The sequence below is a fragment of the Python bivittatus genome, unplaced genomic scaffold, assembly GCF_059951505.1.
Source record: "Python bivittatus isolate LINGU-HERP-01145 unplaced genomic scaffold, Pbiv_v1 ctg000200_np1212, whole genome shotgun sequence".
NCBI lineage: Eukaryota > Metazoa > Chordata > Lepidosauria > Squamata > Pythonidae > Python > Python bivittatus.
This window is the reverse complement of record NW_028277040.1, coordinates 9,959,237-9,986,074: the sequence shown is the minus strand read 5'-3', so window position 1 is coordinate 9,986,074 and position 26,838 is coordinate 9,959,237. Positions and strand designations below refer to the sequence as shown.

General features: G+C 36.5%; 1 protein-coding gene across 4 annotated transcripts in view; it reads right to left on the bottom strand.

Annotated features, from left to right (window-relative positions):
• HECW2 (HECT, C2 and WW domain containing E3 ubiquitin protein ligase 2) overlaps window positions 1–26,838 on the bottom strand; it is a 176,922-nt gene that overhangs the window by 88,995 nt on the left and 61,089 nt on the right. For 3 of the 4 annotated variants that reach the window (XM_088135692.1, XM_088135691.1, XM_088135690.1), the window contains one exon: window positions 3,155–3,262. In XM_088135692.1, the coding sequence (XP_087991818.1) occupies window positions 3,155–3,262 (108 nt within the window). Of the gene's footprint in view, window positions 1–3,154; window positions 3,263–11,038; window positions 11,351–26,838 lie in introns of those variants that run through there. The other variant, XM_088135693.1, reaches the window with a different exon arrangement.

Sequence of the window (26,838 nt, the reverse complement as noted above, 5' to 3'; positions counted from 1 at the left end):
AAGGAAAAGGGAACTTGTACATGTAAAATTTTGCTTCCTAGTAGGGCTGATCTTAACTAAGCAGCTCTGTTCTTGAGTTTGCACACAAAGCATCGGGGTCCAACCAAGCAGAATGAGTAGAAGGGCCCAAATGCAACAGGCCTGGCTTACCATAAAGGGAACATAAGAAATAATAATAATAATAATAATAATAATAATAATAATAATAATAATAATTCCTGTAACAATATCTTTAACACCATCAAACAACATTTGCCTATCCCAAGTCCTTGGGAAGGACTTGATAGGTGGATAAAAATGCCAAATCCAGTCTAAACATCTGGCTGGCTGTATGACCAACCATAATGATAATTCACCTTTGTTACAACATGTAACAAGCAACAGCAAATGTCGCCTTTGTAGTGTCCAAATATACAGCCAAGATATTGCAGTGGAGTTCAGACCGGATAAATGTGCCACCCTGACCATCAACAGGGCAAAAATAGTGAAACCTGAAGGAATCAAAATGCCCAAGAGAAAGAACATGAAGAGTCCGGGTGAAGAAGCTCACTACAAATACCTGGGCATCCTTCAGGCTGACAACATCAAGCACACTGAAGTCAAGAAGAAGGTTAGTAGTGAATACATCAGAAGAGTGAAGAAGATCTTAAAGTCCAAACCCAGTGGCGGAAATACCATCAAGGAGATTAGCACCTGGGTAATTCCAGTCATTAGATATACAGCTGGAATAGTGGACTGGACTCAAGCGGAACTAGAAGCCCTGGATAGGAAGACCTGAAAAATAATGCCAAAGAATCATGCCCTTCATCCATGCAGCGATGTTGACAGACTCTACTTAACAAGGAGCATTGGTGGGGGTGGAATGTTGCAAGTACATCAGACAGTCAAAGAAGAAAAAAGGGCATTAGAAGAATATCTGAAGGACAGTGAAGAAGATGCACTGAAGCTAGTATACCATGAAGGCTTGCTGAATACCAAAGAAACTAAACTGGCCTATAAGACCAAATGAAGAACAGAAAAGAGACTTGGCAAGGCAAAGTATTACATGGCCAGTAAACAAACAAACAAACAAACAAACAAAAACTAGCAGGCAAAGCAGATAACAAGAAGACCTTGCTAAGAGCAAGGAAGTTGAAGAAAGAGTCAGAGGGGCTAATTCTGGCTGCACAAGGCCAAGCCTTAAAAAAAAATGCATATAAAGCCAGAATTGAGAAGACACCAATAGAGAGCAAATACTGCCTCTGCAGAGAAGCTGAAGAAACAGTGGACCACCTAGTTAGCTGCTGCAAGAAGATCGTATAGACTGACTACAAACAATGGCATGACAAAGTAGCAACAATGGTGCATTGGAATATCTGCAAGAAATACCATTTGCCTGCAAGCAAGAACAAAGAAAATAGACAAAATAATAGAAAATGAAGAAGCTAAGTGCTCTGGGATGTTAGAATTCAAACAGACAAGCACCTGCCACACAACACCCCAGACTTAACAATTGTTGATAAGAAAGATAAAAAAGTCTGGATAGTGGAGACTGCAATACCTGGAGACAGCAGAATAGAAGAGAAAGAACTGGAGAAAATCACAAAGTATGAAGACCTGCAAATAGAAGTAGAAATAGAAGCAAAAGAAAGACAGTACCAATAGTAATAGGTGACTTGCGTGCAATCCCAAAACATCCGGAGCACCACTTGAAGACCATCGGCATTGACAAAATCACCATCAGTCAATTGCAAAAGGCAGCTTTACTTGGAACAGCTTACATCCTGTGACAATACCTTTAACACCACCAAACACAACATCTGCCTATCCCAGGTCCTTGGGAAGGATAGGTGGATAAAAATGCCAAATCCAGCCTAAACATCTGGCTGACTGTGCGACCAACCGTAATGTCACCTTTGTAGTAAAAAGGATGAAACAACTGACCATTCGATCAGTGGCTACAGCAACATTTCACAAACTGACTACAAACAGCATCATGACTGAGTTGCCAAGATTATTCATTGGAAACTTTGCCAGAGGTTTAGATTCAAAGGTAGTAAAAACTACTGGGACCATCAAGTTGAAAAGGCTTTGGAAAATGAGCAGGTTAAGATCTTATGGGACTTTAAGATCCAGACAGACAGGCATCTTGTTTACAACATGCCTGATACAACAGTTATTGAAAAGAAGAAAGTCTGGTTCATTGATGTTGCTATACTAGGTGATACTAGGGTGGAGGAAAAACAATTGAACAAAATTACAAAATATCGGGACTCGCATATCGAAGTTGAATACCTACAGAAAAAAAATCCATTGTTATACCCATATTGATTGGAGCCCTCGGAGCAATACCTAAAGGACTCCCTCAATATCTGGAAATACTGAATTTATCAGACCTGAACACCCTAATTTTACAAAAAAAAACACCCTGCTTGGAACTGCCTATATTCTTAGAAGCTACCTTAATCATTCTTAGGTACTTGGTTAGGACTTGAATTATTAAGTTTCCACCAGTCTTAGACTGTGAATAACTGTAGATTTACCCACACATAATAATAATATAATTTGCTCTGACGGTCCACATTTGCTCAAGCTGTAGGAAAGTTAACAAGATCTGTAAAACAAGTAGCGTAAAAACCTGAACAAAAAAGTTTCCAAACATTTGTTTTCAGATTTCTTGCTTTTTTCACATTCAGCTGATAAGACCCTAAAACAGGAAATGTAAGCAGTTTAAAGAACAAAAGGTAACGTATGAATTGGTAGACATGACAGAAGGCAGGATAGTTAGCAAGAATATCAAGGTTTGGAGAGTTGAAGCACATGGCATAAACTAGGCTTACTTTTATTTCCTTTTCTCTTGTCTTCTCTCATCGGCTACATCCAGTTCTTTCTGCTTACTACTTCTTACTTTTTTCCTGCTGCTTGAATAACGCTACTTGCCTCAAAAGTGAATAATGTGATAAGTATGTATATATGTAGGAATTCATTGTTTACTTACTAATATTCCTGAATCAATAGATTTTATAGTGCCATTGTCTTCTTCCTGATAAGATTTTGAGAGGGTTCAAATTCTATAGTAGACTAAAATATTTCAGAAACTCATTGCAAAGATGCAAAGCATTCTTCTAGAAATGAGCTATTCACATATACATTTTGTGTTAACTAGAACACTTACGTTCCATGAAATAGGGACCAGGTTCAATTCGCCATATGATCTGCCCTTTCTGTGTTCCAGTCACACCACGATTTTTGGAATCCCAGAAATTTGCTGGTGAGTTCTCATCTGAAAGGGGGGGAAAATCTATTAAAATATGACATCTATATCTTATTGCTAGGGAAATTAACTCATGTAACACAACTAATAGTCTGAAACTCCAGTCATATTAGCCACAGATTGCAATGGATAAATTAACACCTCCCATAGAAACTTCCCTAAAGGATTAAAGTAGCAAAATTAATATCTAGATATACACGCATGATAAATATAGGTTTCTGCATTTCAAGGATGTTACTGAGTGCTTTTCTCTCTCTCTTGAAGAGACAACAGGTAAGGTCACAATTAAGATTTAACCACCTCAGTCCTCTTCTACAGCACGTCTGCTCATTATCAGGCATTTGGGCAAATGAAATCACTGTTTCTAACCTGACAAAATTCATTGCACAGAATTTCCCTTTGACAAAGCTCAGAATGAATAATGTAACAAATATAATGGAATTCCTTCAGTTTGTAGACAGAGAGAGATGATCTCCAAGGAAATATTTATTTTTTAATTTATGTAATTAGTTTATTGGCTGTTCACTTACCATAGTGACTCTGAGTGACTAACAACACTTTAAAAACAATAATCAACAAAATTAAAAATAAAAAGCAAAATATATTCTGGCCAGCTACATCATCCATCCCCAAGAAAGGCACACCTAGCATCCCAACCCAAATTAAAAACCAGGTTTTTAATGCTTTCTGAAAGGCCAGCAGGTTTTGGGGCCAATAAAATCTTGGTGGGGATCATTTCAGACGGTAGGTACTGCCTTTTCCAAATTAGACTTCTTAGATATAGACATGACATTGGCACAATGAACGGACTGGAGCATGCCCAGCCTGTGGGACAGGACTATATAATTGGAGATAGACAATCCTGCAAATAACCCAGTCTTGTGCCATGTAGGGCCATAAGGCTTTATAGATAATAACCAGAACCCTGAATTATACCTGTAAGCCTATTAGAAGCTAGTGCAGCTTGCAAAGCAGTGATGTTACATGGCCATACCACAGTATGCTCATAACTACCCATGACATGCTTTCTGGACCGATTACAGCTTCTGAGTGGTCTTCAAGGGCACCCCTTAGAGCACACATTGCTGTGATCCAACTGGGAGGTGAATAAGGTGGGTGATCACAAGCAAAACCTTCTGGTCCAGGAATAGGTGCAATTAGCACACCAGTTGAAGTTGTGCAAAGGCCTTCCTGGCCACAGCTGCCACCTGCTCCTCAACAAGAGGCATGAGTCCAAGAAGACCCCTGAATGTCACAATGGTTCTGAGCAGGGCAGGAAAACCTGCTCCTTGGATATGGCAAAGCATTAGCTTGAGAAATGTTTCACTAAAGGCATAATTGCACTTCAGTATTAGACTGTAAATGCCTCTCCCCCAACATACATATATAAGCGTCAGCAACAGTAACTATACATTTTAAGCAATCCAATAAGGCATCCACCTAAAGCATACTTTTATCAAACAATTAAGAATTCTTAGATACTCAGATTTAATCTTTGGGTTTTTTACATACAAATTTCTATACAACTAGGTTGCCTAAACTGTTTCCTTAGCTGAAACTCCAGAAGAATGCACACTTAGTCATTAAAAACTGACTATGTGTTCCTTTGAAGATGGGAACTCCCTGCTAGTCCACATATGTGTTTCCTAATAATCATAAATGTGTTGATTAAAAGATTAAATTGTCCCAACCATTGAAACTTTGGAAAAAAAAGTCTTTTCTACTGCTTTTCCCTAAGGAAGATAGGAAGAGATTGTTTACTGAGTACGCTTGGAAACCATATCTGTCTGTCCCAATCTTCAGCATTTTCATCATACCTGCCATACTATTTTTATGAACTGTATTGAAGTTCAAAGATTTTAATACACGGACTTTATCAGGCAGGAACAACGATATCATTATCTGCCAAAATGCCTGATGATGGATCGATCTCCAGAAAGCGGATGAGATGAGCCTTTCAAGTTTTTCTCTTACTGTGGCAGACGGGCATTCAGGAAGTCAGAGAATGGGGAAAATAACACAGTAGAGGCTCTATACGTGTTTCCTTCTCTTTGATGGGTATAAATATTAGCACATGTTTATTTTAAAAACTAAACATTGTATTTGGGTTCTCTGAAGGTGTTTTATTAACGTTTACTGAATTTTAAAATCTGCACCTAATACAGACAGAAGTAAAGTTCACCAGAGATTATTCCCAGAAACTGCACTGGATACCTGCCTTATTTTAGATAACTGAGCTTTATGACGAAAGCCTTACCTAGAATGTGCACCAACATGTGCATCAAGCAAACCAAAGCAGATGGATCGCTATGGTAGTTACTATAATGAGTCCCTACACTTCAAAAGTTACAATCACACCATTAGGGCAGTTATGGAAACATTCCCTTTAGCTTTGGAGTGACTTGGCCAGAAAAAAATAAAATAAAAATATGATTCATTGGTAAATCAAGCAGCTAGCTCTTTGGATATTTTAATAATTAACTCACACTAGCCACTAATCAGTATATGATAGGAGGGCAAAATTATTTATCATGACCAAAGACATAGCTTTGTGCCAGTCATTTCTAAAGCCAGGTGGCTGAGTGAGGAACATACTCCTTCCTCCCACGGTGCCCTCCCATAGCTGGCTTCTAATAAGTGAAAGCGAAAGTTCTCCTGCCTTTTATAAAGCCACGATTTCATCCTTCCATGAAGGGGGAGCTCTTCTGAAGCCCTTTTCAAAGTACCTATGCTGTCTATCAAGAAGCACCTGTACATTTCAGCAGCGTGGTTGGCTCTTTTTTCCTGTAACTAGTGAAATGATAAACTGGGATCTGAATTTGAAGCTTGTGCCAATTACAACAGACACCCAAACATTTAAAGCATTAAATACTGTCCAAAGCTAGTAATTTAATAAAAGAGCCTTAAAGTCATGAAATCAAATGCAGTAACAAGAACCATTAGATCTATTCCATCTATTAGCAATTACTCATGGTGGAAACAGCCGCAGAATTTATTAACTTAGCAGGCTCATTTTGCTAATGGGAAAGAAATTCCCTAAAAGCGTTCACATTTCAAGTGACTATCAAAAATAAAAGAGAAACAAATCTATGATCATTACAAATGGGGTGCAAAACGGAATAACATACTGTAATCCTCAAACCCAGCAGTTGAGGTTAAATTAACTAATCTCATGTGAGACTTTGGAATTCCCTGCCAGGGGAGTTAGGTTAATCTACTCCTTGCTGTCTTCGTGCTGGCTTGTAAAGACTGTCTTGCTCAAGGAAATATTTGTCTTTTAAGATGGCTTGACTGCCTTTGTTTTCTTTTACTGATATGCATTAATTATCTTTTCATTTTTTTTTAGTTAGAACAATCTTCTATTATATTTTATCACCTCTAGTGAAAAGATTGGAAAGGGAGATGGCAGATGGCAGCCGGGGAAATGGCTGATTTTAGGGAAGGGCCTTTTCTAAATATTATGGCTGGTGCATGTTGGATAATTAAGAAAGCCAAAGAATACCAAAAAGAAATCAGTACGTGCCTCATTGGTTATAGAAAGGCTTTTGAGCGTGTTAACCATGTCAACCTGTGGAATATGCTTAGGAAAATGGGATTCTCCGAACTTCTCAATTCTAAATTCTAAATTCTCAAGTCCTCATGCAAAGCCTATGCACAGATCAGAAGCCTCAGCCTGAAAGGGACATGGCAAAACAGACTGGCTTCAGGTTAGCAAGGTAGTAAGACAAGTTTTTATACTCTGTACAATATATATATATTGGATTGGAGGAAGTTGCGCATGGTTTTAAAATTGGAAGAAACATCAATAACTTGTGCTATGCTGATGACACTTCTCTGTTGAAAATGCAAAGGATCTGCATGCTCTAGAAATGCAAAGGATCTGCAAACTCTAGTAATGAAAATCAAGGAGCACAGTGAAAAAATGGGACTAAGATTAAGTACAAAGAGCAAGCTAATGACAGCTACTAACTTAGAACTGACAAGAAGATATAGAAGTGGTGGGTAGCCTCTGTAGGATCAACCATCAACACCAAAGGAACCAACAGTCAATAAATACACTGCAGATTAGCACTTGGTAGAATACCAGAGAAGATAGTCAGATGCTGTGATGTCTCTATACCTACAAAGATCAGAACCATACAGGCAATGGTTTTCCCTGTGTTGTTCCTACTATATGGAAACAAAAGTTGGAGTTTGAAAAAGCAGGATGGAAAAAGGGTAGTGATGCTTTTGAACTCTGTGTTGCAGAAGACTCCTGAGAATATCATGGACAGCCAAAGAAACAAATCAATGGATCATCAAACAAATCAGCCCAGAGTTCTCACTGGAAACTCAAATAACCAGGCTTAAATTATCCTACTTCAGACACATTATGTGAAAACCTAGCTCTCTGGGGAAGTCTATAATGCTGGAAAGGTGGAAGGAAAAAGAAGGCAGCTAACAGCAAGGTGGATGGGCTCAATTACAGTAGCAGTGGGTGCATCATTGGAAGACCTGAAGGGCCAGTTTGCGAATAGATCTACCTGGGGAAAAAAAATCTATCTAAGTAGTGCTAAGAGTTGACACCAACTTGATGGCACATAATCAGTCAGTCAACTGAAAAGATGGAGTATATGTGCACTAAACAAATAAGCAATCTGTAGGTAATCTCTCATTTCTTTTAAATGATGATCTTTGGCTCATATTATCTGTGTTGTAAAGAATAAGTAAAAGCTGACTTTGCATAATTTAAACATGAATCTGTAGTTTCCTTTTTATGTTCCTATGAAGAAAAATAATAGCTGATGCACACAATATGTCATATCATAAGAGATCTAATTGCTGGGTTTTTCTTATAATGGCTAAGAATTGTTTGTCTATCAAATAAAGCTATTTGAAATTTGAGAATATAATTGTAGCATGTGTAACCTCTGAATTACAGCCAATAGTTTTGTGGCATCTGTGAAATCACCATATACCATAATAAATTAAGAAAAAAACATGTTCAATATGCAATTATAATTGGGTAGGCCAGTTGACCAGCAAGCATCCCCAGGAATTAAATTTTGATTCAATCCATACAGACTATTATTTTTCACAGCAGTAAGAACTTCTGTACAACATTTTGGCTCCAGCATAAATAGCCTTTTGAAGTTATACCTCTCTTGCAATTTATGTAGTCTCAAACTAGGATTAAACACTAATTAATTTGATTTCCTCCTTCCAGTCATTATCTCCACTGCTATTAAGACTGATGCTGTGAATAAGATGGACAGGACAAAGGACCATTTCTGTTCCCAATGGAATAATGAATCTGGGGGAGAAAACTTCATTTATTTTGCTATAGAAAAAAATAATTAGGAATTAGACTCTTTTAACTTTAACCCACATAAGCATCAAGGGACAGGAAAAGGAAACAATCAGTCTTATATCACAGTTCCACTCTGCTTTTTAGCTATACAGCTGCTACGTTATGGCTATAAGATGAATGAATGCATAATTAATCAACTCCTAAGAGAAAAGTGTTCCACTATTCTTGAAAAGTATTCTCCATACAGATTCTTACTTCTTCTTCAAGGCAAATACTATCACCTACCTACCACATTCATTGAATCATAATTTCATTAAGTGAAATTACATTATTTTTACATTTGGATTCATTCTTATTACATCTATAAATGAAAGTTAAAAATATTTTCATAGCATCATTCCATATTCAGAAATAAGGTAGAATTTACACCAAAGTAAGAGCCAGTGAAATATAGCCTAACCTTATTAAATATATGTCTGCCCCTGTTAAAGCAAAGTAGGCAAGACAAACAAAAATAATAATTACAAATGAATGAAATTGGACCTGGAATGGAGCTGTGAGGTTTTAGAATTCTGATGCTCACTTTCACCATGAGATATTTTATTTCTTAATTTTTATGGGGGAGCTCCAGGACTCCATCATCCAATAATTGCTATCCTGTATTTGTTTCTGGATTTCTTTCATCTTTTTTCAGTTTACAGAAAAAGCATTTTAGCATAACAGCAGAGTACCCATAGTATGATTTTTATATCTTAAAACAATTGTCAAAATCAATTTATCACAGTTCAGCATATCTTGTAGTGCATATTTTAAAGATACCACTATAAAATCATAATGCAATAATATTAATTTGAAAAACAAATCTGTCTAGTAACTACTGCTGAACATGTTGCTAAAATGTTGATGTCACAAACGCTACTGTAATCATTTTTTAAAAATTAGCATTATTGAATTATCAGGTTATTATTGGAAGTCTAGCTATTATGATGTCATGTCAGCCTTTCAATTAAAAAAGCATTTCAGTGCCAACTAAAATATAGTTTTAAATGGGATCTTCAAATGGCAAATACCATAAGAGAGAGAATTCTGAGATTCAATTGCCATACCTACAGCAGTTAAATAACACACATAAGTTGAACTGAATACACACATGCTTGCATGTTCTCCTTCTAGAGTAACTTATAACAAAAAGTACAGGGAAGCCAAGTATTATTGCATTATTTTAATTATGTTCCATATCTGTCTTGCAAAATGTTTCTTTATAGTTGCCCCACTGATACCTTAAATTTATTATTTTTCATTTAAATCCTCCTTTCTATATTACCTATACAATATTTCCAGAGGGTTCAGTTTTGGGCTTTGCAAACTATACTGAGACATAAACTACATCATGTATAAACAACACTCTTTTGGATCACCATAGGAACTTGTTCCTTTATCATATAAAGTATTTTTCCAGCACTTTTCCAAGAATCTTTATTGGAATGAACTAGATAAGTGAGCTAGCACAGGACAGGTCATGAAGGGTAATAAAAGAAAGCTAGAGAAGTTGCCATCGCTTTCACAGCACCTACCTACACAAACCCATTTCAATCTCATTAATCAGTACCTTCTTACACGTGTGCACACACTGATTGGCTTCCTATAGCTCTAATGGAAAGACAAGCGATGCTGCATTGTTGGTACAATACATTTTTCTTTAATCTGAAAATCCATTAATTTCAGTAGAATTTATTTTGAAGTTGCGCTTATGTTTGAACCCAGCACCTCGGAAATCAGAGGCAGTCATTATCCTCTAGATAAAAATGGCATTCTAAAAGAAGGCATATGTAGTAATGTCTCATTTAAAATAAGTATCTGGCAATAACAAAATCAATTAATCCATAAGAAACAAATTAATTATCAGCTATTCTAGTTGTCAGTTTTCAGCAGCTGGTTTAAAGTATAAGGAACCTAATTTTGCTAAAACCACCTCTGCTGCTAATATTTCCCTGGATTTTTTTTGTTTAAACTTTTGTGTGTGTTTGTGTGCTTTCGAGCCAGTCTTGACTTCTGGCAACTGCCTGGACAAGTCCCTATAGTTTGCTTGGCAAGGTTTTTTCATTTATCCTATGCTTTTTAAAGAAAACCCATTTTAAGTGAATAGTTGATCACTCCGGAGATCAAAGGTCAGAGTACATGGAGGCATGCACACAGCAGTGCCTGACAGCGCCTTAAAGCAGCTGAATTTGGTTTTCCTGAGTGGCTCCTGTCTTCTACTACAGCTGGTGGGCAATCCTAAGAAAAGACACATTTGATTTAAGGAGCTGCCAACAGGCACTATTCAAACATGAACAGAAGTACTTCTTTCCCTTTCAAATCTGCTCCACAGCCCTACTTTATCCTTATCTATAAATAAGTCCCAGAAACTCCAAAAGTCTTCTGAATAGGCTTGCGTAGGACTATGCTGTTAAGTTTCTTTTAAAGCATCCTTCACTGCTTTTTTTCTGTCTTACCTGTGTTGGGGATTTTGTACGCCAACACCTTTGTTCAGTTTCATGTCAGGTTAATTATCTGGAGATGATAGAGTTCTCTAGAGTTTCTGTTATCCATAGGACAGTTCTTTTCTCCATTTTAAATACAGCTGACTTCTTGAAAAAGGAAACTCGTTGTTACTGTGCTGAGCCATCACTGGCATCATGAGGAGTTCACTGGAGAAGCACTTCTGCATTTGTCATCTTCCTTTGGTGGTTAGCTTGGGAGCTCCTAAAGAAGCCTTTTGGCATACTAAAGAGTCATTGCTACTTTTAGCAGCTGCCGTACCTACAGTGCTAACTGCTTTTTGTGCTCTAAAGTATAGATGAAGTATTTTGTCCTTCAGATTATTTGTAGCCACTCCCCTTTGAAGGATACAGGATGCAAAGTCTCCATCCTCCCTCAACTTCCTTCCTTTACTGTTTTCCATGGAAGAGTTCAGAACAATTAATAAACAGGATTTTTTTAAAACAAACAGAAATGATAACTGCATTAGTCACAGAAAGCAACAAATGAGCCATCCATCTTTTATATTTATTGCATCACTGCTTTGATGTTAGAGACGTAATGTAATTCTGATTTTGCTGGCTGTAAAATTTCTCAACAGTTGTAGTGCAGAGGCATGGAAACAGATTAGCAAATAGAATGTCTTTACTTTACCAAGGTCTTGGCCTATACATGCTGACACTGACTAACTGAAGTAAAGTCCTGCCAAGGCAAAAGGCATTATGAGCCACACACATTTTCTGTTTCAAAGATATCCATTTTGGCTACCGTAGAAAAGAAGAGAAATGGATCTGTAATTTCTGCAACATCTGGTGATCATTAAGGGCCCTAAAATACTCAAAAGTTCCATCAATGTCATTTCACTGGAAGTGTTTTAAAGAAGAAAGCAAAGAGTGTGAATCTTCTGTTCCCCTAACCCACCAGCCAAAAAATGACCCAGATTTTTTTCTTGTAGACCAATTGGGAGATTAACAGCTGCAGGCCAGTTGGCAAAACTCATCAGTCTGACCAATTAGATCTACCAGGGAGAAACTGTTACAAATCCCACATTTTTGGGAGGTTTGCGGGGGGGGCGCTAAGATGAAGAGGTGCTGCTTCTCTGCAGCAGTGCCAACACTGTGGAACAGCCTCTCTGTGAAGTTCAGGCCGACTCCCTCTTTGTCATTCAGAAACTTTTGAAGACTGTTCCAGACAGTCTTCCTCTGATTTAATGTTGCCATCTTTATCCTCATTTATTCTTATTTTTATTTTGTATGGTTTCACTTTGCATTGTTGTTTTTATCTCTGTATTGTAGATGTTTTAATTAGTACACTTTCTATGTTAAGCCAAGAGTCTTTTTGATTGTGGTGGCATAGAAGCATGTTTAATTGATAAATAACTGTCAACTTGCAGCGCCTTGAGCCTTGCTCCTTAAAAAAAAATACCAGCTCACAAGTTGTTCAGGGATACTTTGGCAGTCAGCACTCATCACCCAATGCATTGTGGTCTGCCAAACACAACATGTGCTGTGTGATTTTGACTTACATTGTGCATATCATCTTGGTGCTTTCCTCTGCCTACATTTTACTATGGGCTACATTTTGTCTCAGAATATGTTTGTCAGTCCTTGCCTAGCATCCTACAAGCTCTTAATATAACGAGAAAAGGACAGGCTAGAGATTGCCATTGAGAATCAGATCAAGTGTCTTTGAAACTGAACATATTTATTTACAATCCCAGACTAATAAAACACAACTACAAAATTTAAGGTGTGGAAAAACCAAACATGAAACAATTAATGATGAGAAAAGGGTATCAGTTGGATTCTGCGAGCCATAGCTGTTGCTAGAAACTTTATAGAGGTTGTCCAAGTTAGGTCTTGTAGAAGGAATATTGTAATTTCTTGATCAAACAGACAGCTAATTTTTTTTTGACAATTGGGTTTATGACTGCCAGACACCATGGGTCGTATATGGATTACTGACCCAACCTCTGTATGTGACCAGGCACACATTCAGTTATTGTGCTAGGGACCAGTATCTTTGTCTATGGTTTTCATAATAAGTAATGTGCCAATTCAAGTCAAGGTAAAACATCTAGGCATCTTTGAAGGTCCACTTGGTTACAGATAAAATGGCTGCATCATCAACATATGAGACAATCGAAATAGGACTATAGGCGAGTGTTGGAGGGAGAAATTCTGGTTTAGAAAGAGCCACAATGATGTCATTTATATAAAAGTTAAACAATCATGAGGCAAGAATACAGCCCCTATCCTGCTTGAGGATAAGGATGGGGGTGGTGAGATCACCATTAAAATTGGCTCTAATCTGCATGTACAAAATGATTGACCTGAGACGGCAATGATCAATGGATACTGCGACTAATTTCCTCATAGTCTCTCATGAGGAATTGAGTTGAAGGCTTAAATCAATAAAGGCAACATAAAGGGTGCCCTTGCTAGGGCTAGAGTATTAAATGGTGTAAAATTGCATGTTGATCTATGGTGGGATACTGTGATCTAAAACTTGCTTGTTTGGGAGTCAAGGTAATACATCCAGTCTAAAAATTAATGATACAGAAAGTGGGCATAGATTTTGGTAATCATTGACAATAAGCTAATTGGGTGGTAGTTTGTCAGGATTTTGCCCATCACCTCTCTTGTATATTGGAAGAGTGCTAGAATTAAGCCACTCTTTGGGGACCAATAAAGAGTTTTTAATGGCAGTAAACGGGGGGCTAATACAGATGCCCACCAATCAGGATTTTCAATCATTCTTGTTTCTGCCTGCCCAGCACATTCAGGCAGAGTGGGTACTGTCCAGGTTGCTTCTTGTGGGACCTTGGAAGCATGCATTCTCTGTCATGCTCCCCCCCCCGGAACAACGTCCCCCCAGAGATACAGATAACACCCACTGTCCTGGGGTTCCAAAAAGCTCTTAATAGGGAGTAAGATCATAACATTAAAACGTAGTTGGCAATTCAAATTTGATTTTGGGTGACTTAGAGCATGCACTCATTCTGCATCATCCAGAGAAAGCTATGTGAATCAAAACTGTCTCCTTCGTTTATGACCCTCATGTGTCTTCCTATTACTTTTTTTTTTTTTTAACCACAGAGACCAAAAAAATAAAATAAACCAAAGGAACTGTATAATGCATTTGGATTGGTAATATTGGAAGCTCTCTGCTGGAAGCACTCTGGAGGAAATAATCTTTTTTAACTGTATTATTAAAAGAGAACGTACCGTGTTATTATCATTTCTGTTTACTGTTAAAACCGAGAAATGTCTAATTGTAACATACATCAGGCCCCAACTTGCTCCTTAATTATTTTACCTGCTGAAGGGAGGGGTGGTGGTGGTGGTACTATTGTTATTTTTTCCTCTTAAATTCTAGGCAGCCAAAGAAAGAAGAAAAGCATTTCTCCCTAGAAAAGCTGGGGACTGACCAGCAGAATAAACCAAGAGGGGTATCACTTCTCAGGGATCCCCTGTATTCAAGGTTTTCAAGGAGAAAATTAAGAATTATTATTATTAAAGTGTAGGCTAACAGGAAAGAAATGGCCTCATGAAATGATCTCCTTTCCTGAAAGTTATTTAAAAAGGAATCTTTCATATCAAGTCCACTTTGACATCTAACAATTGCATAGGAAAAATAATCTAATTTTTTAGAGAACTACAACAGAATTCCAGGAAATGTTTTAAAGACATATATTTGCTTCTTCCTCACAATTTTTAAAATTTTATTTCAAAATGTTACATAACGTCTTAATCTGATCATCGCGTGTACAGTGCATATGCAATAATGAGCCCTAATTCTGATTTAATCATAAATAATTGCTTAGCATGATTTGCAAAAGCCTGCTTCTTCTTCTCTTCTCCTCAAGTGCAGACACCAGAGCATGGGTTTGACAGCATCTGCCTTCTAGTTTACCAAAAAAAAAAAAAACATAATTGGTCTCTGTCTGAAAAGAAGACTAAAGTCATATCTTTAGAAACCAGGCAGGATCAAAAACCGTGAAATAAAATCAGTTTATTTAGACAAACCAACGTTTCAGCTAACCATAATCTCTCCTTGCTTTACCACAGACACTTCTTTAGTAACCCACTTTCACTGCAGTCAGTTTTTATACTCTTCCTGACATCCCTGATTCTCTCTTCCGTGCAGCAAAGTGGATGGACACATGCTGTTATATACATGCATTTTTGCTTCTTTTAATAAACATTCACTTTAGCAAATGTTTATTCTTGCTATTTAGTTAAAAATTTCCTCGCCTTAACCCATCACAAGAATTAGGTATATTGGTCTTTATAACTTCCAGTTCTAAGAAAAAGTATTTCATATATTGAAATTCTATGCTACTAATAATTTCTTTCCAAAGCCTCAAAATTAAAGTTTTTCAAATTCTAAACCATATTCAGACCAATTTTGAAGGAAGGAATCCAGTGTCTTACTTCTTTAAGCTTCCAGTAAAATTTAGTGGGAGATTCCGAGTTGCAGCAAGTAGTGATGAAGCTACGGAACTTCTTAAGAAATTCCATCTCCAAAACCTAGCATAGAACAAGACTAGCTGGATGGAGACGCAGCAACCCCAGTACAAAATGTTCTACTGTTCAGCACCAGGGAAAAAAAATGCCTTTATCAGAACAAGAGAAATAACACTGCATGCAGGCTGAGTCTTGGTAGCTTGCCTGGCAGGTGGATATGAATCGGCAATTGCTTAAGGACCACTATTGGTTATGTCATATTACTCGTTAAAAAGTGGAAGGACATATTTCTACATCTTTGCCTCTAAATAACTCAATTAGAGTAACTCTGATTTAAATAATATCCCAGAGCTTTAATTGAAATTGTAAATAAAATATATTTTATCTTTGGTTTATATATCCAAGAGGGTTAGGCATATTCAGCCTTCCAAGTATGCTATTGTTGACTTGTTTTGTTTTATTTGTGGCTGTTTTGCACAGGTCTGTTGGTACAAGTGATAGTCATATAATTTGTACATTACTAGCCAGAGGGTTTAGGGGTTAAGATGAAACCTCCAGTCACTTTGCTTATGCCTAACTTTGGTAGACCAACTAATGGTAAAAGTCTGTCTTGATTCAGCAAAATTCCAGCTTTGCTCTGAGGTAAGAGCAAAACCCTAGTTATTTATATTTGGAATCCAGATCTTCTAACTGTTGATACTGGTTCCCACCTAAAAGGGCACAAAAAGGCATTTCTCTGATTCTATTACTTTGCAGAAACACCTCAAAATCCAAAACTTCCTAATTTTCTTAGAAAAACATGGCTTGGGAAGCAGTGTTCCAAAGACTTCTACTTCTAGAGGATTGTTCATCTAAAATCTCCAAGGCTGCCTTTTTCATGAAATGGCTGTGTTGAGAGATCCACCAGAACATTTTCTTATCACTGAGCAGCAGAAGCAAGAGAACAGGACTTCCAAGATGAGGGAAGCATTAATGGCACCAATGAGCAGGCATGGATGGTGTCTGAATGGTCTGGATGGTGAAAGACTGGGCAGCAGGCGGCTTGCACTACAGTTTAGAAGGAGCACTGGAACAGCAGACTAGGGCACTGGGAAGTGGTGGCAGGCACAAGCAGGGACAATGCTAGGATGGCAGCAGAGGAATATGGGCCTCAGCAGTTCAGTCTTTGGGACCTATACTTCCCCAATGAACCACATGCAGTCTGTGGTCTGCAGGCTATGTGCCTATAATTTTAAATGAGAAAGTATCATTTCACAATAAAGGATTATATTTTATTCTTTCTAAAGAACTCCTCCTGCTTACTTCTATCTAGATTGTATAGTAGTGTCAAAGGTGCTGAGTTTGGATAAAATGTTGTAAGACCGTACTTGCATGCTATCAGACCACCCGCTAATCAGCATCACCTTTGACTTGTCAAATCGAGTTCAGAGATTAAAACCATCTTTATTCTTGTGGCAATCAGTCTCTTTCTTCCACATAAGTCTTACCAATCATATGCCCTTTCCTATAGTTTGGATGACAATAAAGGCACGGAAGAGACGGTGATTCCGCTTTTTTTGATTTGTTGATTTTGTTGATTTTTTAGAAAACCTCTAAAATTACTATCCTATAAGAAATAGCATAACTAGAGGCTCAACACACACCAATGATGAATTCCAATAATACAGTGAGCTCTGCAATTAAGCAAAAAGATTACAGGCACTGGAGATGACTTCTACTCCTAATTCCACCACACATGTTAATGCTTAATATTATGAGGGGTTTTAAAAAAAAATTATCCCATCTTTATTACTTTTATAAGTAATTCAAGGCGGCAAACATACCTAATACTCCTTCTTCCTCCTCCTATTTTCCCCATAACAACCACCCTGTGGGATGGGTTGGATTGAGGGAGAGTGACTGGGCCAAAGTCACCCAGCCGGCTTTTATGCCTAAGGCGGGACTAGAACTCACTGTTTCCTGCTTTCTAGCCTGGTGCCTTCACCATTACACCAACCTGGCTCTCAGTTGGTAACCTGGATCCAAAATTCAGGTACTGGCTTTGAAAAAGAGAAGGCAATGCAATCCACATTTTAGTATTAAGAATTAACGTAACATTATCACGATTGTTTTATTCTTTGTACTTTCACTTGAGAAGATTTCTTGTTATTGTTGTTGATGCTCATGTTCTTTGGAGCTATATACCAATGGTGTAAAGACTAACAAAAGAAGAAAGTGGACGCTGAGTTAGTTATATAAGAGTCTGAAAAATTTACTTCACTTTCTGTATTTAAACAAGCAATCGCCTTTTTCTTCTCTTTTGTGTTTGAGTCACTCTTGACTCCTGCTGACCACATGGACGAGTCCATGTAGTTTTCTTGGCAGCATTTATAGAAGTGGTTTGGTCTTGACTTCTTGCTAAGGCCGAGAAGGAGTAACTGGTCCAAGGTCAATCAGCGGGCTTTACACCAAAGGCAGGACTAGAACTCACGGTCTCCTGGTTTTTAGATTGGTGCTTTTAACTATTACAGCAAAGTGGCTCTCAGTCCATCATTAGGAGTCTCGATTGAAGGCTATTTGGAACTTTTGTTGGCTTATATTACTCTCTATATTTAATCTTTCATCTTTTTTCTTTTAATGTCAGACAATTGATTTTAACAAATTAATTGTATAATATGATAAATATATATGTAAGACTAAATGAATTACCTATGTGAGGAGTATTTATGTAAATTCTTCCTTTTTCTTTTTGTACAAACAAAACTTTAAAAAACCTAAACAGTTAACACTTTTCCGAACATTAATCAAACTTTTCATTAAAATACTACAAACATACTTGCTCCTCATCAGATACAATCAGATCTCAATAAAATTCACCTAAAGCCCTTACGCAACATAGATTTTAAATGAGGTAATAGATCATTCAGAAATCCGAACAGCTCTTTTAAAAGAAAAACACACCTGGGGGGAAGGGGGGATTTTATAAGCATTTTTAAGAGACGTTGACTCCACACTTCACAAAAGTCTGCAATTGTGTTTTGGAAGAAAGTGCTCTGCAGATTTAGAAGCAGATCCAGATGTAATAATTAATAAATCAAAGAAGACTCTACTCCCCTCTTTTATAGGTAAGGTTCTATTATCAGTTAAGATGCAAAATTGCTATTGTCTATTACAGTTCACGGAATTCTTTTCTAGAAAGATTTACACCTTAGAACAAACTGAGTCATCCAGAACAAGGACATACAATATGCGATGGAAAAAGTATAGAATTTGATGTTAACAAAGTTTCAGCAGGCTGGTTGATCTGATTACACAACCTTTGAAAAAATTATTCTCGACCAGATTTCATTTTGGTCCTTAACTTTAATCATTTTGTTTCCCAAGTTTAATCCTTTTCAACAGAAGTGATCTGAACAAATCATTTAACTAGGATCTATTTTGTAGAAATGACGAACTTAGCAAAGCTGTCACTACCTTTCTGACAAAACTTCCTCCTTCAAGGAAGATGGAGAAAGACATAACACATACATTAACGTATGCAATTTAATACATAAATTATCCCTTATCATATCTTGCCTTCCAGCAAGACAAAGTGTAACTGATCTGCCCTAAGTTATACCAAAATTGGTCTTGTGCTATATTACACGCTTACAATATTATTTCACTTCAGAAATTATAAAACTTATTCTGCTGTTTTTGTTTTTTGTTTAACCTGGACACACAACAGATGAGCAAATCTTGGCATTTTTGAGGACAATTTTTGTCCTCCTTCCAACTAAATAGCTGCACTCTTTGAAATGTTATACCTGTGTTAACATTACATTTTAAAATATGCTGGTAGACAATATATACCATTCTTTACACCAATTCACTAAAATGCTGTAACTGGATACCACACCGTAATTATACCCCCTAGCTTCCTCAGCATTTCCAGGGTTTATATTTCACACCATTCTTAGCTGCCTAAAAAGCAAGGGCAGATCTACATTCAATTCTATTTCCTGCCTCTATGCAGTTTTCAGTCTGGATTGTGACATAAGATGTTGACAGTGTTCTTCCTCCCTCCTTCTCGCTTCTCTCGCCTCCTTTCAGTAATTAGCTGAGAGGTATAGTTTAAAAAAAGAGACAGACAGAAAGTTTGATGTATGGCTTAAAGGTACCAAAGTAGAAACTGGGGGACTGGGAGTTCTAGTCCCGTCTTAGGCACAAAGCCAGCTGGGTGACCTTGGGCCAGTCCCTCTCTCTCAGCCCTAGGAAGGAGGCAAGGGCAAACCACTTCTGAAAAACCTTGCCAAGCAAACTATAGGCAGTTGCCAGGAGTTAAAACTGGCTTGAAAGCACACACACACACACAAAAGTTTTTTTTTTAAAAAATCGGGAAATATTATCAGCAGAGGTGGTTTTAACAAAATTAGGTTCCTTATGCTTTAAACCACCTGCTGAAAATTGACAACTAGAATAGCTGACAATTAATTTGTTTTTTATGGATTAATTGATTTTGTTATTGCCAGATACTTATTTTAAATGAGACATTACTACATATGCCTTCTTTTAGAATGCCATTTTTACTTAGAGGATAATGGCTGCCTCTGATTTCCGAGGTGCTGGGTTCAAACATAAGCACAGCTTCAAAATAAATTCTACTGAAATTAATGGATTTTCAGATTTAAAAAAAAATGTATTGTACTAACAATGCAGCATCACGTCTTTAGTGTTGCTTCAATGTGTGAACTCTAGCCAAAATAAACATAAAACTTATTTGTGTAGTAGCCAAAACTAAGAGAAGAAGGTTTGACTATACTCCATCAATAGATTCACTTATAATATGCATTAGAAAAATACCAAATGAAATCAGATTAGATCATACAGTAATCCTAAATTTGTCAGTAGAAGTTATATGTGAATCCACATAAATTGTCCTACAACACACAATTATAAGTCAGAAAACATGTTCAAAGGAATCATGCTGATCTCTCTGAGAGCTGAAATACCTATTATGAACCTAGAAAGGAGAATACTGGAAACAGCCTTCCTGGAATGACTAAGACCTCCGTGGCCATAAATTATTCTGGCATGAAAAACTTCCTATCAATATTAGCTGTCATTCTTGAAGTGGTTGTGTTGCAATGGCAATGGTCCAAGCCAGAGATCAATGAAATGTGCTGAATTTAGATTAGATAAGTAGATATACACTAAGATTAGATCCCAATTATTAGGTTGATAACAATTGTATCTTTTATTCCTAAATTTATTTTGTATATTCTAAGTGCTAGTGCCAAACCTCCCAGAGGGAAGCTTGCCCTTCTCACTATTACTTATGAACCAGGAGAAAGCATTCAATTCCCAAAGGTAAGTCAGTATTTTTAACTTAGAGCAGTTTCATTTTATTCTATTTCAAGGGTAGGGAACCTTCAGCCTGAGGGGCTTTCAAATCTACCTGCAAGGCAACAGTTATAAGCTACCAGATCTGCACTATGCATATCTGGATGACCACTAGATGGCAACAGAAGGGTTAGAGTTCGGTATCTGTTACGCTCAGGTGGCTGTCCAGAATTGTATAGCCCAAACATGGTACACAAGGCAAGGTTTAAAAGAGTCCTTTCTGCTCCTTTCCACTATCCCTCATTGGGAAGCTCCTCAAATCAGACTTCCTCCACAGTTTCCCCTATTCCCCACCTTGAAATCACTGCTTGGAGGCAATCTTTCAGTAGAACTCCATTTCTCCTAGAAAACACTTACAATACCAAATCCAAATCTAAATCAATCTTTATTACAATCATAGATCAGCATACCTACAATATAAAAAAGCTTAGTCTGAAAACTAGAGTAATAAACAGAAATTTTAAAATGTAACTCTTAAAAGAAATAATTGTTTCAAATAGTTGTTGTTCTTCTCAATATCTTTTGAACTATTCTGTGCATATTTCAATAAAGAAGAATGGCAATTTAAAAGACACAATTTCCACATTACTTCTATGCTTAATATTTTAGGGGGAAAAGCATAACTTGCGCTTGGAACAATAGAGAACAGATCTTGGCACTATTCTCTACGGCAGTGTTTCTCAACCTTGGCAACTTTAAGCTGAATGGACTTCAACTCCCAGAATTCCCCAGCCAGGAAAATGCTGACTAGGGAATTCTGGGAGTTGAAGTCCACAGAGTTTAACATGGCCAAGGTTGAGAAACACTGCTCTACGGTATCCTTTCATATAGTTGAAGACTACAGGTAAGTTGTGATGCAATGCAAGTTCGAATAATGCAATATTCAATTCAGTGCAAATTGTAAATTGATACCAGGTCACATTTGGTTACATGGAGACTTCTCGGGGAGATATAGTAAACTGAAGACAGCTCTGCAAAAGCAGAGCTGATGACTGTGACAAATATCAAGGAACCAGTAAGTAGATCAGTGAGTTTATGTCAATTTTTAGTGAAAGAAGTTTTAAATACAAGTTTGAGGACTTAAAAAAAATTAATAAACAGCAAAAACATGATTAAAACTTTGATTTTAGAAAGCTATAAATGGACTAAGGGTCCAGATAAATTTGAAATAAAATTTTGGAATTAATTATAAAGAATCTTTCCCATGGGAAAATGCTTTTGTTTTGAATTCTTTAAAAAAAAGCATAATAAACATTTAAACATTGGAACCTGGAGGGAATTAGAAGGACCTAAAGATTACAATCAGAGGAAAAGAACACTTAAACTCGACTTACTAATGTGAAGCAAATGAATAAATGAATGAATGAAGCAAAATATTTTAACATTGGATATACTGAAGGATATTTTTGAACAATGGACCCGGAAATTAATTTTAAGACTGCCTGCCTCTATAGACAGACTGTGTTTAAAAGATGCTATGGAAGAGGAACAAGTATTACCTGACATGATTGAGACTGATTCAAACCTGGATTTAAAAATTACAGGCTACAAGAATGACATGGAAAAAGATGTTACATTGGACATACAAAAGAAATGGCTGATGTCTAAAAGGAATATACAAATAACAAACCAAGAGAGTGATCTGGATAATTTTCCTATATTGGATTTACAAATGAGGATTGTTAAAGCTTTGAAGAATTTTGTGAGAAAGGACAAAGAAAAAATGAAAAGAAATTAAGTTCTAGGACATTATTTGAAGGATAAAGATTGTTAGAAGTAAAAGGAATATAAAGGTTTATTTGATCAAAGTTAAAATAGATATGTTGTTATCTCTGGTAACCCTTAATGGACTTTTGCTGACATCAGGACTGAAATGAGGATCCTTTACAGATTTGTTTATAGATAAGAGATGGGATATGGGAAGAAGAGATCATTAATTGGATTTTAAAAGAAAGTGATAAGTTACTAAAATTGTTTATACCTGTTGTGATGAAGGAGGAATTCACTTCTTTATATATTTCTTTTCTTTTTCTTTACTATATTCTTATTTTTTATTTCTTTTCTTTTTTCTTTTTTGCATCTTCCATTTTTTCTTTTTTCTCTTTTTTTTGTTTGTATTAGTTTTTATTATTATAAATTGTAATCTTTAATAAAATTACTATAAAAAATAAGAAAAATGCTGATTTGGAAGTACGCTGTTTGTTACTTGGTGGTTTAGGAATAAAAACAAACAAATGTAATTTGCATTTATAGGGGTTCTTGTACACTATTTCTAGTTTTACAATTTAAAATATTCAAAATCCTGTTTCACAAATTATGTAGAATTTGTCTAAACATCCAGCAAGGCATAAACACTTTACTTGCAAATATCATGATATATATTAATAAACATTGGTGTTCTTTTGTGATTTTTTTGGGGGGGTTTAAGAGTTGAATTTATTTAGGAAAATATATTTTTAAGTTCAATTAAGTGTGAAAAGCTTGAATAAAGCTAAAGCCTAATAGAGAAAAAGTAAAGTTTTAATAAAATAAAAATAAATTGATTCATCCATATTCTATGCAACAAGAATCCAGGCAGCTCCACCAAGAGTTAATATTATGTAAATTTGCAGGTTCCAAGAATTACCAAAATATTAAAATTCTGTTCTTGCTTGCCTTAGAATAGAATTTGGACATTACATTTGTTTGATAAACCGGAACTGGTACCTTGCTTTCTAATTCTATGAAGTTATTAAGAAGCTTTAATATTTTGTATTACATACTGTATGTATTATAAGAACAAAAAATGTCAGAGATCAAGTGAATTAATTTGCATGATAGCAATCAAATATCCTAAATTCAATGCAACAATCACTTCATTCTTAACATTCTGGATTCTTTTTTAGCAGTTGCTTCCTGCTTGATTCATTATCTCAAGAAGGATATGGAATTACTTGGAACAGAATTTATAATACTGTATAGGATATTTTTTTTAAGAAGTGATTTTACCTTCTGAAATACAGTAATTCTCCAGGTCTTTTTAAGAAATCAGAAGGTTCAATTGTAGGAGGTCAATCCAAAAATATGTTCTGCTTTAACCTAACCTAATCTAAAGTCTGCCACATGATTTATTTCAAAACTTACTTCCTTTGTTATCTGTCATGGGTATATATAAAACAAAGTATTCAAGGAAATAACTCAACACATCCTGGAGGAAAATCAGGCAGGGGTCATGAAAGATAACTTGGTCCTAGCTCTTCTAGGAGAAAAAAAAAACTTAAGCACAAAACTATTCATGTGAACCTACAATATCAGAGTGATTGCTCTCACTTGCTGATGTCCACCACACATATACCGGTACAAAAACTGAAATCCCCAAGCAGAAAATACACACAAAACCCCCTCATGCTCATACTCTCCATTTCTCCTGCTTTTCCAAGTTTAACAAGGCAGCAATACTATCTTTTTTCTTCTGAATTTACTACAGAAATGTTAAGAAAAGAAAGGAGTGAAATAAAGATATAAGTAAAAAGTACCTTTTATTATTCATGGGTTAGTTTCATCCTGCAGATCACGCTTAACTGTTTTAAATAATTAGAATTTGGGTTAGTTCTAATCAGTGTTTTATTTTGTTTTTCAATAACATTACAGGAGTATTTTTATCCATTATTTACTTGAGGTGTATTTCAAGAGTCTTAGCCCAGCAAATGCACCTCCATGGATAGGCTTCTCTAAGATGGCCATTGACCACCATGGATAATTGGAATAATAGAATACACATCTGGAAGGCACTGTATTGGGAAGATGTCTTAGGTCAATATCTTTTCCAGCCAGACTAATGCAGTTTTAACAGGAGGCAAAGGAGCATATGTTCTGCCACTAAGTTATGCCTTTCCCAACTACACTTACATTATTACTATAAAGTATTTCTGTCAACAAGTTATAGTATTATCACCAGCACATAAGCTCTGTCACTTTGCTTTAACAGTTATTTCCTTAACAAAGTTGTTTTTCTCTAAAATGACATATTAAAAAGGCATTAACAGTATAGTCTGCTGGTAATCCATGAGCCAGACACAGATGATAATTTTACCTGGATCCCTGCGAACATACCGAATTTAACTCCATATAAAATAAAGAACTTCCCTACTGTTTTATTCACATTTTCAATCTGTAAGAAACTGAAATACCGTATCGTTTCATGTTACAAAACCAATAAAATATAAAAATGTATATACATTACATATAATACACATTTTCTATACAAACCATATGAATTTTCTCTTGCCTAACCAAGAGAATGTTTGATTAGAGATCAGAAAGGTCCCAAAGAAAATCTATACTCCACTTCTAATATAAGCAGAACTTCTAAACCAAGCCTTGGGAATGTTACCTAGCATGTGATTCATACACAAATTAAGCCTTAAAATTGTCCTATGAGTTATATAAAAATAAAAAGGTTACTTCTTGCATTTTCTTGGAAATAAAAATTGATTGTCGTGCAGCAAGCTAACTGCTATCTGTCAACCGTGGTTTCTTTTTACTACATGGAACGGTACATCAAACATTAGCAAGAAACAGAGGACTCAGCAGGTGATCAAGACTTTCTAGGATTTAGTCCAGACATGGCCAATAAACAGAAACTTGTGTTTATCAGATATCTTGTGGAGAGACAATAGAATGGTGGGAAGACTAACTCTAAAGGTCTTTGAGAAAGCCTACGTATTTTAATGATTCAAAAAGAATTTTCTGGTTTACAGAAATGCTCAGACAAATCAACCCAGACAGAATATAAACACTGTAGCATTACCTTAGCATATTAGTTCTCTGCTTATAGAAATAAAACAAAATAATAAAAATGAAATCAGGTGGTACTCATTGACCAATTAGAAACTGGCTTATAGAGATAGTTTTCAAACTGTTGTGGTGAGCTCTGGAATTATGTGGGGATTATATAAAACTCCATAATGGAAAAAAATCAATATTGGCAGATAAGCATGACATTCCCCCCATTGAATTTCCCACATAATAAATAGAATGGAGCTTTTTCTAAGCATTAGGCTAACCTTGTATACTCAATAGTGAAGCTGATTGGTGGAAGGCAGTACTTCCTGAAGACTCAGCCAAGAGATCTCAATAGGCAGTAGTTCCCATTGTCCTTTCTCAAAAAGTCCTAAGTATGCTAAAGCAATACATCGTAATTCCAGAGCATCTAAGTATATTGAAGGAAAGTCTTGCTAGTAATAATTCAGAAAAAAATGGGATGCTATTTCACTTGTTTCCATATTAAAAATATATTTGCATCCTTTTCAGTTAACCATTCTGGCCTCCTTGAACAAGGAGTTTTGTTTGCTTGACTGATTTACATGGCTGCCCAACTAGCAATTGGGACTCTGGGTAGCTAACGTTGAATGAAAAACAAGTAACAAAATATTATAAAATTAAAAAATAAGGAGAGAAATAAAGACATACAAGGCCTACCACAATCACTCTCTTCACCCTTACTGCACAGGCTCATCTAGCACCCTAGCCTAATGCCCAAGGGGAAAAGTCAGGTTTTCAACACCTTGCAGAAGGCCAGTGGGGTTGGGGCTGTCTAAATCTCAGGAGGGTATGTTTGTTTCCCAGGGCATGGGCTGCAACAAAGAAGGCATGCCTCCTGGGTCCCATCAGATGGCAGTATTTTTTTAAGAAAGGAACTGGAGCTTGCCAACCCTGTTGGATTTTGTGTAATGAATGGAAATAAAAAGAAATAGGTGGTCCTGCAAACAACCCAGCCCCATGCTACAAAGGGCTTTAACCAACACTTTGAATTGTACCTGGAAGTCTGCTGGGAGCTTCTGCAACTTTCAGAGTAGTAATGTTAAGTGGGTGTACCATGATGTACTTGTAACTACCCACACCACTGCATTCTGGACCAATTGCAGCTTCCAAATGGTGTTTAAGGACACCCCCACGTAGACCGC